General features: G+C 31.3%; 1 protein-coding gene across 3 annotated transcripts; it reads left to right on the top strand.

The window, feature by feature from the left end:
• The first annotated feature begins 254 nt into the window (after positions 1 to 254).
• On the top strand, positions 255 to 8,558 carry LOC21391903 (MADS-box protein JOINTLESS). 3 transcript variants are annotated; one of them, XM_024172805.1, is made up of 9 exons: positions 255 to 273; positions 720 to 972; positions 3,848 to 3,926; positions 5,473 to 5,537; positions 5,712 to 5,811; positions 5,920 to 5,961; positions 6,750 to 6,791; positions 7,002 to 7,153; positions 8,388 to 8,558. In XM_024172805.1, exons 2-9 carry the CDS (start codon positions 791 to 793, stop codon positions 8,404 to 8,406), a joined length of 681 nt encoding a protein of 226 aa, XP_024028573.1. In that variant the 5' UTR covers positions 255 to 273; positions 720 to 790; the 3' UTR covers positions 8,407 to 8,558. The 3 variants fall into 3 exon arrangements, with proteins under 3 accessions (XP_024028573.1, XP_024028574.1, XP_024028572.1); XM_024172804.1 differs by lacking the exon at positions 255 to 273 and adding an exon at positions 367 to 479; XM_024172806.1 differs by lacking the exons at positions 255 to 273; positions 6,750 to 6,791 and having other exon boundaries at positions 366 to 972.
• The last annotated feature ends 3,492 nt before the right edge of the window (positions 8,559 to 12,050 follow it).

The following is a 12,050-nucleotide window of genomic DNA, read 5'->3' as shown; positions in this document are numbered from 1 at the left end:
TTTCGACTCTTTCCATCTAACTAACCAATACAACCCCTTCCTTTTAACTCTCTCCATCTTTTTTTATTATCTATTATTCTAACTAAATGGAGCCTAAAAGAAGCTATTTAGCTGCTTCACCACAAAAGGGTCTCTCTTTTTGACACTTTGATACTCACAAAAGAATTCTCTTCTCTCTGTCTCTCTCTTATTTATTGGTGGCTTTTCAAAGCTCTCTCACAAACTCCAAGCAACAAAGACAACCAAGCACCAAACAAAAACCACCCCAAACTGGTAAGTAAGTATATAAAGATGGCTTTGTAAGTATATAGATATATATATTAAAAAAACAAAAAAAAAAGAGAGCCAAAAATAAATTCCATTTCTGTCACTTTCTCTCTCTCTTACTTACAAAGCCATCTCCTATTTTCATGTGATCTAATTGGTGGAATATTATTTCCAGCATTATTATCTCCTTCCTCATTCCGTCTGGATCTAAAGTATGCTTTTGTGTTTCTCCTTTTTTCTTTCTGTGAACAGTTCCAACTTTTAGGGTTTGCAGTGATAATATTCTTGGCTAAATTTGGCAAAATACCGCCATTTATCAAACCTGATCATGCCTCTTCTCTCCCACTCACGAACCTCTATATTTAGCAACTTTTCTTTTTCTACGTGGTTCGTTTGTGCCTGATATTATACTCTGTGTGTGCATATATACACATATAATATATGTACGCTAGCTGGTTTCTTCACTGCCCTAGAGAATAAAGATTCAGATTAAGTAAGAAAGATCGAGGGCTGGCTTTGAAATATGGCGAGAGAGAAGATTCAGATCAAGAAGATCGACAACGCCACGGCGAGACAAGTCACTTTCTCCAAGAGAAGGAGAGGGCTTTTCAAGAAAGCTGAGGAGCTCTCTGTTCTCTGCGATGCCGATGTTGGTCTCATCATCTTCTCTTCCACTGGGAAGCTCTTTGAGTATGCTAGCTCAAGGATATATATATATATATGGATTCTTCAGTTCTTTGATGTTTGAACTGTTCATGCATAGAAGAAGTGATTTTAATTCTTTGCTGTTAGAGATTATTACTCTATGAGAGTACTATTTTTGAGATAAAATGAGAAGACCCACTTCTTGAATTTTGAGAAGTTGCAACTATCAATGTTCTCTAGTTCAATTTCAGCCAAAACAAAGAAGAAAAAGAATATTTTCTTGTTCAAGGAGTTTAAGAAATAATAAGAGATGTCAAATGGTCCGACTTGGGATATTGTCTGTGTTGGATTCTAAATAGAGCATATTAGTTATTATGACCTTCACAGAAATAATGGCCAGGAGATCATGATTCCATCTTTGGGCTTGAAAATTGGAAGCTTTGCTATATTCTTAGCTGTTTTCTTTGTAACTGGTGCTTTATTATATGACAAAGTTATTAATTTCTCATGAACTATGCATTGTTCCTAGTCCACTAGAATGTGATTTTATGCTGTAGTTTTGTTTTCTCTAACCTGGGAGCTTACTTTGTACTTTGTTTTGGCTTCTTCGCCTTACAACTTTCAATTTTGCTATTGAATAAAAGGGAAAAAAGGAGTTCCAAGTACCTAAACAAGTACATGTATGTTGAGATGTTGCTAAAAAGTGAACCGTTATTAATTCGGCAGTACTATACATGATACGGATTGCAAAATGAGCAATTAGTGATCATTCACTGATATTAATGTACATACATATGTTCATATATTATACATGCTATATAATATAATATGTACTACACATTATGGTGATTTGATATTTTGTTTTTTCCTTCTATCCCCTTATGTTTAGTCATGATTTGTTATCTTTAATTTCTATGGTTGAGAGTTAGCCAACATGGAGAGAGAGAATCATTGATCTCCATAGCATATCCTGCTATCGGAAACCCAATCAAATCTGAGTAGGTGGTCCAGTAAAAGCTGAAATAATAATTCTTGGATAAGCTTGCCATGCGAGTAAAGGTGAAGAAGGATATTTTGTTAGGGTTGAGAATAGCTCTTGGTTTAGGGGGGAAAATAGTGACGTTATAAGGGAAAAAAATTCTCGAATTAGTCGAATATATAAAGGACCTTTTTTTTGAGTTAAAAACTAAAAAAAAAGCAACTCGAGTTACAATTTTATTCAAATTCATGTTCTTTTAAGTTTGAACTCGAGTTTGGGACTAAAACTCGAGTTCAAGTTTCCCCTTCAACTCGACTTCAGAAACTCGAACTCAAATTAATGAACAGTATTTTTTCTATTATTAAAAATGCTATAAGTTTTTCCGTTTTAAGTCTGGTTGAGATGATTTTTTTTCTATGTGCTCACAACGAAAAGACGAATAAAATTCCACCCATATACCCTATTAAAATTTTTCATCAGCATTGAGTTTTTATTAAAATACTATCTAAATACAAATTCAAGTTTTGACTCACTCAAACACAAACTCAAAAAGATTCTTATCTCAAATCATAACTCAAATGTACACAACCAAACACAAACTCAAGTTACAACTTTAACTCAAGTTATAACTCAAACTCAACTCAAAATCTACACTCAAATCATCTAACTAAAAAACGGCAAGAGAACAGCCTCTTAGTATTTCTGTTTGTAGGAACTAGGAATATTAACTTTCTATCCTCTAGGACCTGGTACAAGCACTTGAGATGTGACGTGTTTATTGGAGAACTGAATCTTATATGCTTTTTGTATATCAGCTTCAATCATCTTTTATTCTTTTAGCATATCTTATAAGATTAACTTCAAATTTGAACCCAAAAATGTGGAAAATGTGGAATATGGATTGTCTTACTTTGCCCCTACGACTCAAAATAGCATAATACCCCCATCCATCCGAATTATTAATTACAATGTTGGTACTTTTGACATTGATGTGTTAATTCTTTAACGGTTTTAATCATGGTGGTTGTTGGATACGTGATCAAAACCGTTAAAAAACCACCTTATCTACCATTTATGCAACCCATATGTGATTAAAATGGCTTAAAAAAAATGATGCGTCAATGATCAAAGGATCAATGTATAATAAACTTAAGAGAGTTTTTTTTTTATTTTTTTTTATTTTTTTTTTCATTTTAAACTGTATAGGGCAAAGTGAGAGAATCTCTATTTTTTACGTGTCAAATTTAAGGGAAAAGGAAAAAGAATAAAAGCGACAATGGAAGCTTTGGAGGAGTCTATTTTGCATGCATATATGTTCTTGCTGATCAAATTTTGAAATAATAGGACATAATTTCGTGATAACGTTACCAATGAAGTAAGCAGAATCTTTCATCGCCCCCATATTTTAGTGGCCTGTAGACTTAGACTAGTTCAAGATTAAGCAGCTGAAAAAATGTAAGCAAGAATCCGTTTAATTTTTTTGTTAATTTGTTAACATCAAAACGAACTTATAAACCATGAATCTCAAATATTAAATATTATATGTTCACATGAATGAAGCATGTGAATGTAATCGTATGTACTTCTGGAAATTGTGACAAAACTCATGGTGGAGTTTGTGTTGTCCTGCACATTGCTATTTGTTTTAGTTTATTTTATAGCAAAAACTTACAAGATAAACTGTTTCTCGATTGTGTGACTTGAATAAATTATATCGTAATCGATTTGATTACTTGTGTTGCGTATATAATTAAAAAGTATATACAAATTCATGTGCATGTATTAAATTTGTGAGATAATTTGATATGAAAACTTCAATTAGTTTTCGTAAATGATAACCATTAGGATGTTCAATTAATTTTCTTGTAAGTTAAACCTAAAGAAATGGTAGAATTTATTCTTATAAGTTCTTTCCGTTATGATTGACTTTTGTATTACTTTCCTCTTATATTGAAGCATGAAGGAAATACTAGAAAGGCATAACTTGCATTCAAAGAACCTTGAGAAACTTGAACAACCATCTCTTCAATTGCAGGTATTAGTTTTGCCCCCTCATGTTATTCGTTTTCGAGTGCTTACGAGTATTGATCACTCTTACAATTGCATTTGTTTTTAGTATTTGATTTTTGTGTTGACAAATGCCTTATTTAAGCCGTATTCTTATTAGCTCGAAAAGATTTTGAGTGTCTCTCTTAATCGATGTTATTGTGAAACTTCTTTGCAACCGTCTCCATAGACTAAAATATCTTTCTGATTTTGCTTAAAGCAATCCAACTCTGTTATCTCCATTGTAACCGACTACACTGGAAATTAATCATCATCGATGCAACATCTCAATTATCTCAAGCTCACCTTCACTCAATTATTTATCTTGGAAAGCACAATTCTCTCATTCTTTTTCGCAAGTCCAGGCTTCACATTAAGGGTGTGTTTGGAATTGGTTTCAAAATGATTTTGTTTTCAATAAAAAGTAAAAATGAGATTGTTTTGAGAATCATTTAGGGACCGATTCTAAAATTGTGTTTGGTTAGTTTTTTAAGAGATTGTTTTGAGTGTAATAAAAAAGTGAAATCGTGTTAATTAATTAATATATTATAATAATGTTGATAAGTACTAAAAAATGAAAATAATTTTCAACTGTTTTCTATTTCCTTCACAAAAACCATTCTCCCTGCTTTCGTTTTCAAAACATTTGCTAAACAAACGTCGTTTCGTTCTCATTTTCATTTTTTGCTTCTCGAAATACATGAAAACCGTTTTCAAAAACGGTTCACTAAGGGTAAAGACATATTGAGATAGAGAGGCAAGAATGGCATGCAAGTCAAGGCTTCATGGTTAGACCTAGTTGACTACATTATGTATGGCATATTTAGATAGAGTTAAGAAGTGCACAAGGAAACACTGGCCTTGTTTTAACCAAAGCATGTGCTTCGGGCTTGGGAGAGACTTGTCATTTGTGGTACTTGTGGCTGGAGGACAAGAAAGAGTCCCATCAATGTAATCAAGGAGATCATGGCCGAAGAAAAGAGAGTGAAATTGGCTTCACAAAACATACTTGAGTCAAGTGAGCTTAAGAAGTAATTGAGTTGTTGTAATTGTGGGCAGTATTGGGTGATATGGCGGCAACAAGGTTGGAATTTCCTCAAGCAGAATTAAAAGCCACGTTGAGATGGAAGAAAAAAAAAAGCTCAGCGAAAGTGCACGTTAGAGATTATAGCTTTAATACCTTAACAATTTTAATTTAAAAAATGAATAGCACTTCCATTATTAATGTGAAAATGATGACAAATTTTACAAACAATTCAAACTAAACAATCAGAGCAACCGAGAACTAAGGCTTTGAGGTTACAACAGATTACAAGCTAGTGAAAGTTAATTACATTGTTGCACATAATCCGCAGTGTATAACTGATTATGTGCTATGTAAATATTGAGAAGCAGGTTGTCGCGGTGGTAATCCTCAATTTGAGCTGCAACAATTTTTCATTTATAAGTACTTGAAATACATTTCTTTTTTAATCTTATTCTCATATATATTCTTCTTCCTAATTACTAAGAGAATTATTACATGCTTAATTTAGCTGGTGGAGAACAGTAACCACTCCAGGTTGAGCAAGGAAATTGCAGAGAAAAGTCATCAACTGAGGTGTGTGTGTGTATACCCATTACTTCATCTTCTTTCTCTATGTATGTGTATATATATTTTGCGTGTTTTTAAAATTACGATCTTTCATAAAATATCAATATATAGTTTATGGACCATATAATATATATATATATATATATATTAATTAGATATAAAACTCCTCAAATTCTATAGGCAGTTGAGAGGAGAAGAACTTCAAGGCTTGAACATAGAAGAACTTCAGCGTCTAGAAAAGTCCCTTGAATCTGGACTAAGCCGCGTGATCGAGAAGAAAGTCAGTTTGTGTTATTTGTTATCTTGAATAATGTTTGGAAAATCTATCTACTTATCAGAACGTACGTAATATAATATATCTCTGATTTAATTTGTTGAAAACTTTCAGGGGGAGAAAATTATGAAAGAGATCAATGATCTTCAGAGAAAGGTTAGATTATACATGTGCTCCACATTAATTTAGTTTGATAGGAAAGAAAGCGGTCATGCATGTCTTTATTTTTTTTTAAAAAGTCGGTGTGGGACCATATGCATAACATTACACACTATGTATGTATATATGTATGTTTTTGTATATTATAATAGATGGTGCAGCTAAAATATAACTTAAATCATTTTATTAATGAGATTCTTTGCATTTAATTTCTTGGTAGAAAAAGTATGTGTACCAGTGTAGACAGGCACGGAGCCAGTGAAACCTTGAGCCCCCACTTAACATTTTTTTTTTTTTGTTAATGAATGAATAAATATAAGTTGTATTACAATTATATGTAGATAGCCCCACTAAAAATTAAAACTCTAATTTTATAGCCCCACTAAATTTTTGTCCAAGTTATTAGTTTCGTCCAACTGATAAAATTTCCTAGTTACGTCATTGAGTGTAGACATGAGATATTTTTCATAACACATTCCAACATATTATTAGTGTCAGTATGCTACATATATATATATATTTTCACTTTCTCATAAGAAATAAGAAAAATGCTTACCAGCATCACCGGTGTTAAACACCATCACTAATAAAATGTGAGTCTCACTTGTAAATTCCACACTATAGGACTCATTTTCTATTAGTGGGTGGTGCTTAGCATTAGCACTACTGGTGCCCTATAAAAAATAAAAACTGTCGTTCAAAGTTCTGTCTTCTTTTTGCTCCTTTTTGTTCCGTTCATTTTTTCTCTAGCTTGGAGTTAACAGTCGTTTATATAAAACATGCAGGGGATGCAATTAATGGAAGAGAATGAACGACTAAGAAAAAGAGTGTGCATTTTATCACTACCTATCTCTAAATATCTTCTTGTCTGCATATTTTGGTCAGAATAGCTATCTCTACGTGTATTGACATTTGTATTTTTGGACCTATATCCAAAGACGAAAATGATGGGACATTATTGTTATTATTCATCATAGACAAGAAAAAAAAAGATCAAAGTCACAATTAATGCATATAGATGATTTTGGTGTATGTAGGCAATGGAGTTATCTCAAAGGCAAGCTGGAGTTGATTCGGATAACGTAATTAATGAGGAGGGCCAATCGTCCGAGTCCATAACCAATGCATGCAACTCTAGTGGCCCTCCCCAAGACTGTGACAGTACTTCTGACACATCTCTCAAGTTGGGGTGAGCTTAAATTAATGTCTTTTTTTTTTCTTTTAATTTCCAAAAATATTTATTGCTTTACAGTTAAGTAGGTTAAAGCTCGAATTTATTTTCTTTTATTTCTCTTCCAAAGGCGTGTGACAACTCATGAGTACAAGCGGAAAAAGTGATTTCCTTAGATAAGAATTTTTAACACCAAAATTTAAGCAGTTGGGTTTATTAGGGTTTGTACCACTGACATTGAGCTGACAAAAACAAAATTTAAAGAACATTTGTGATTAGGGGCAAAGTGTTTGCTTTTCTTTTTAGCTAGGAGAAGAAGAGAAGCAAAAGTTGCGACTTTTCAGTAAAATGTTTGAAAGTAAGAGCTTAATGGGTCAAAATGATTTTTAAATTTTCTAACAAGTAATAAAAGTGTTGAAATTAAGTTTATAATGTCTTAATTAAACTCTGGTGTATAAGTTTTGAAGTATATTCATAGGTGTTTTTTTTAGAAGTCACAATTTCTGATCTTGACTGGAAGCTCTTCTGAAAAGTTAAAATACTCTGTCAGATTATCTAAACACTTTCGGAAGCAGGTTTTGGACTTGAAAAGTCAAAAATAACATTTAAAAAGCTCTCCCAAACAGGCTCTAGAGCTAATGAGGAAATTTGCAAGTATCCACCGTATTGATTGATGTTGGACGTCCTAAATAAACGGCTTCACGTAGGTTAAGTATCCTTAGCACTTGGAAAACAACAATAGATTTTAGGGTAATTGGCGCTATTAGTCTTTAAACTTTGAACATAGGGCCATTTTGATCTCAAAATTTTAGTTTTGACATATTAATTCTTGAATTTTTGTATGTTTGATAGTGGTCTCTAACACTAAATTAACAAATGGTTTTTGAAATTTAATAAAGATAATTAAGTGTCCACGTAACTTAAAATTTTATGGAAAGAATTGTGTTATCTACAGTTTTTTCTTTATTACTATTAAAATATGTAGAAAACTATTAAATTATGCAGGTACTGTATCTATTTCTGAAAATGTTCAATTATTATGCTATAAGAATGTGATTATATATGTTAAATTTTAAAAACTATTCGTCAATTTTGATATTATGGACTAAAATTATCAAAAATTGAAAGTTTAGGAACTAATATGTTAAAATTAAATGTTTAAGAGTGATAGAACTCTGGATTTTTAATGTGTCATTGTTTTTTTTTCGTGGAATTGCATACAGCCATTGTTGCTCAAAATTTTTTTCTGCAGGCTACCATACTCTGGCTGATTGGGAAAGAGTGGACGATGCATGTGTTTAGCAATGAGAAGATAATGTTGTAGACAAAAAAGGGTTGTATTAATGCATATTTATATATTAAATATCGGCTTAATGTTGAACGATAAATATGCTCGCAACATGATCTTCATTAGTAAATCTTTGATCAACAATGTCTTTAATTAGTTTGATTCCATCATTTTTATCTTTTCCCTTCCCATCGTGAGAGAAACACTGAGAAAATTACAAAGGAGAGCACCTCCCGTAAAAAGGGAAAAGAAAAGAGGTAGGGACATTTACTGTCTGTTTTAGACATTGAAATACTATACCTTTAATTTTTAATCTCATTATATATATATATATATATATATCTTAAAATTAGATTTGATACACCATTCTATACATTTTAAATTTCAATTATTGATTTTGACCCTAAAAAATACCAAAAGTACCCTCAAATAGAAATATAAAAAGATGAACAAAAAACTAAAAAAGTATCTTTAAAATTACCGCTTTAACCTAAATACATCATGAAAATAAGCCTTTTATGTGTTTTTCTTATTTACTTTTCTTAATTTTTGAAAGGTTTAACCTTTTTTTTAATTAAGGATAGTTTCAAAAGATCAATCAAATGTTGATTAAGATAAGGTATAAATTTGTATATTAAATTTAATTTGAAGATATATATGTGATGAGTTTAAAAATAAAAGGTATAATTTTTAAATATACTTAAAATATACTTAAAATATCTTAAAAAGGTATTGATCTGTATAGGATTATTGGTGAAAGTATTCTCGAAAATTAGTATAAGATAAATGCCAGTGATAGTAGTTGCGATGATGAATGTTAATGGATTTCTTTTTAAGCACTTGTAAGTTGTAATAGATGTCATTTTAGACTGATATTAATTAAAAGAAGAAAATAGGCTAAGATTTGAGATGAATTAAAATGAATAGGTCAATAGTTTACATAAATTAATAAATAGGTCAAATTACTATTTTTGTCCATAATTTATCTGGTTATGAACCATAACTTGACAAGTTATTGTCCATAATTGTCCATAACTTGTCTGGTTATGAACCATAACTTGACAAGTTTGTCCATAACTTATCTGGTTATGAACTATAACTTGACAAATTATGGTCTATTAATTTCTATAACTAAAAATTAACCTATATACTTTCTTAAACTTTTTATATTGGTATATTTTATACTATTTCCCTTTTTAATTTTTCAATCGGCCTTCGGAAAAATAAAACTATAAAAAAGTCCCAAGTGTTCTCGACCCCTAGTGACTATGACTACTGGGTAAAAGTTTAGGCCGCCCGACTCGAATAAGATTTTCGGTCTTGTTGGGCCGGGCCGAGCTAGATATAAGGAGTAAAGCCTGGCCTTATTAACGAGCTGGCTAGGGCCAGGCTCATTTATAAGGCAAATTTAAAAATAAAAAATTCGTCTAGTCGGGTTGATTGGGCTTTAAACCTAGGCCTAGCCTAGATTGGGGGTTTGGGCCGTACATAGGCAAATAGTAGTAGGCCTATTGCAAGTATCTATCATATTGATTAATGTGGGACGTCTTAAATAAAAGGCTACACGTTGGTTAAGAATCCTTAGCACTTGGAAAAATGACAAAAAGATTTTAGGATAATTGGCACTACTAGCCCTTGAACTTTAAGCATACTGACATTTTGATTTGTCAAAATTTTAAATTTTGACATAATGTTTCCTGAACTTTATATTTATTTATTATAGTTTGGTACGATTTTAAAAATTTAACAGAGATAGTATTACGTGATAATTTAAAATTTTTTATATGCAAAATTTTGTTCTTTATTACTATGGAAACATATAGAAAACTATGAAAAATTTTGCACTTATTGTAACTATGTACGTAAAATTTTTAATTATTATGTTATAAGAAGGTGATTATATATATTTAATTTTTAAAATTGTTCATCAATTTTAACGTTGGAGATCAAAATTGTCAAAAAAAAATGAAAATTTAGGGACTAATACGTATAAAAAACTTAAGGAACAAAATGCCACTATTTTAGTACCAAAACCATGGATTTTAATGTGTCATTGTTCTTTCGTAGGATGACTTGCATACAACATTATTGCTCAAAATTGTTTTCTGCAGGCTACCATACTTTGGTTGATGGGGAAGAGTGGATGATGCCTGTTTTGTAGCAATGACAAGATAATGTTGTTGAGAAAAGAATATGGCTTGTATTTATGACATATTTATATATTGAACATCGGCTTAATGTTGAACGATAAATATGCTCACTCCATGATCTTGATTAGTAATCTTTGATCAGTAATGTCTTTAATTAGTTTGATTCCATCATTTCTATCTTTTTCCTTCTCATTATAAGAGAAACACAGAGAAAATTATTAAAGGATGGTGCTCTCGTAAAAACGGAAAAGAAAATAGGTAGGGATATTTACTGTCAGTTTTAGGCTTATTTGAAATACTATATTTTTAAATTTTAATCTCATTAAATGTATACCTTCAAATTAAATTTGATTCACAAATCTATACATATTAAATTTCAACTATTGATTTTGATCCCAAAAATATCAAAAGTACCTTCAAATAGAAAATGAGAAGATGAAAAAGCTAAAAAGGTATCTTTAAAGTTACCGTTTTAACCTAAATATATCCTGAAAATAAGCCTTTTATATATTTTTTATTTACTTTTCCTAATTTTTGAAAGTTTTAACCTCTTTCTTTTTAAGGATAGTTTCAAAAGATTAAAATCAATTGTTGATCAAGATAAGGTATAGATTTGTATATTAAATCTAATTTAAATGTACATATTTGATGAGTTCAAAAATTAAAAATAAAGATTTTAAATAAACCTAAAATACATGGTACAAAAAGATAAATATCCCAAAAATGAATCGATCTATAGAGGGTTATTGGTGAAACTATTCTTGAAAATTAGTATAAGATAAATGCCAACTTTAGTAGTTGCGGCAATGAATATTAATAAATTTCTTTTTAAGCACTTGTAAGTTATAATGGATGTCATTTTGGGCTGATTTCAATTTTCCAATTGGCATTCGGAAAAACAAAGCTATAAAAAAAAAAATCTAAGTGTTCTCGACCCGTAGTGACTATTAGTGGTGAATGTTTGGGCTGCCCGGCTCAGATAAAATTTTCAGCCGAGTTGGGCCGGACCAAGCCTAAAGGGTAAAGGGTAAGCTAAGTTTGGCCCTAAAGCCTGATGGGCTAAGGGCATGCCAGAGCCAAGCCGGATCAGTCTTATAAAAAGTAAATTTAAAAATAAAAAAATAAAAGACACACTTGAGTTGAAAACACTTTTAGGCTCTGAACTTTGGTCTAACCTGGACCAGGGGTTTGAGCCGTGTCGGGCTTGGCCCGAGCTAGGCTAATAGTAATGGGCCAATTGCAAAGAGTTACAACAATGAATATAAATGAATTTTTTTTTTTTTTTTTAAACATTAGACACCAAAATTGTCAAAAATTGAAAGTCCATCAACTAATATGTCAAAATTAAAAGTTTACGTTAGTTCCAAAACCCTAGATATTAATGTGTCATTGTTTTTTCATGGGATGACTTCCCGACAACATTATTGCTCAAGTTATTTTTCGCATGCTACCATACTCTGGTTGATTGGGAAGAGCG

Source organism: Morus notabilis, unplaced genomic scaffold (genome assembly GCF_000414095.1).
Source record: "Morus notabilis unplaced genomic scaffold, ASM41409v2 Scaffold103, whole genome shotgun sequence".
Taxonomy (NCBI): domain Eukaryota; kingdom Viridiplantae; phylum Streptophyta; class Magnoliopsida; order Rosales; family Moraceae; genus Morus; species Morus notabilis.
The sequence above is the reverse complement of the archived record's forward strand: the minus strand, read 5'-3'. Positions and strand labels throughout refer to the sequence as shown.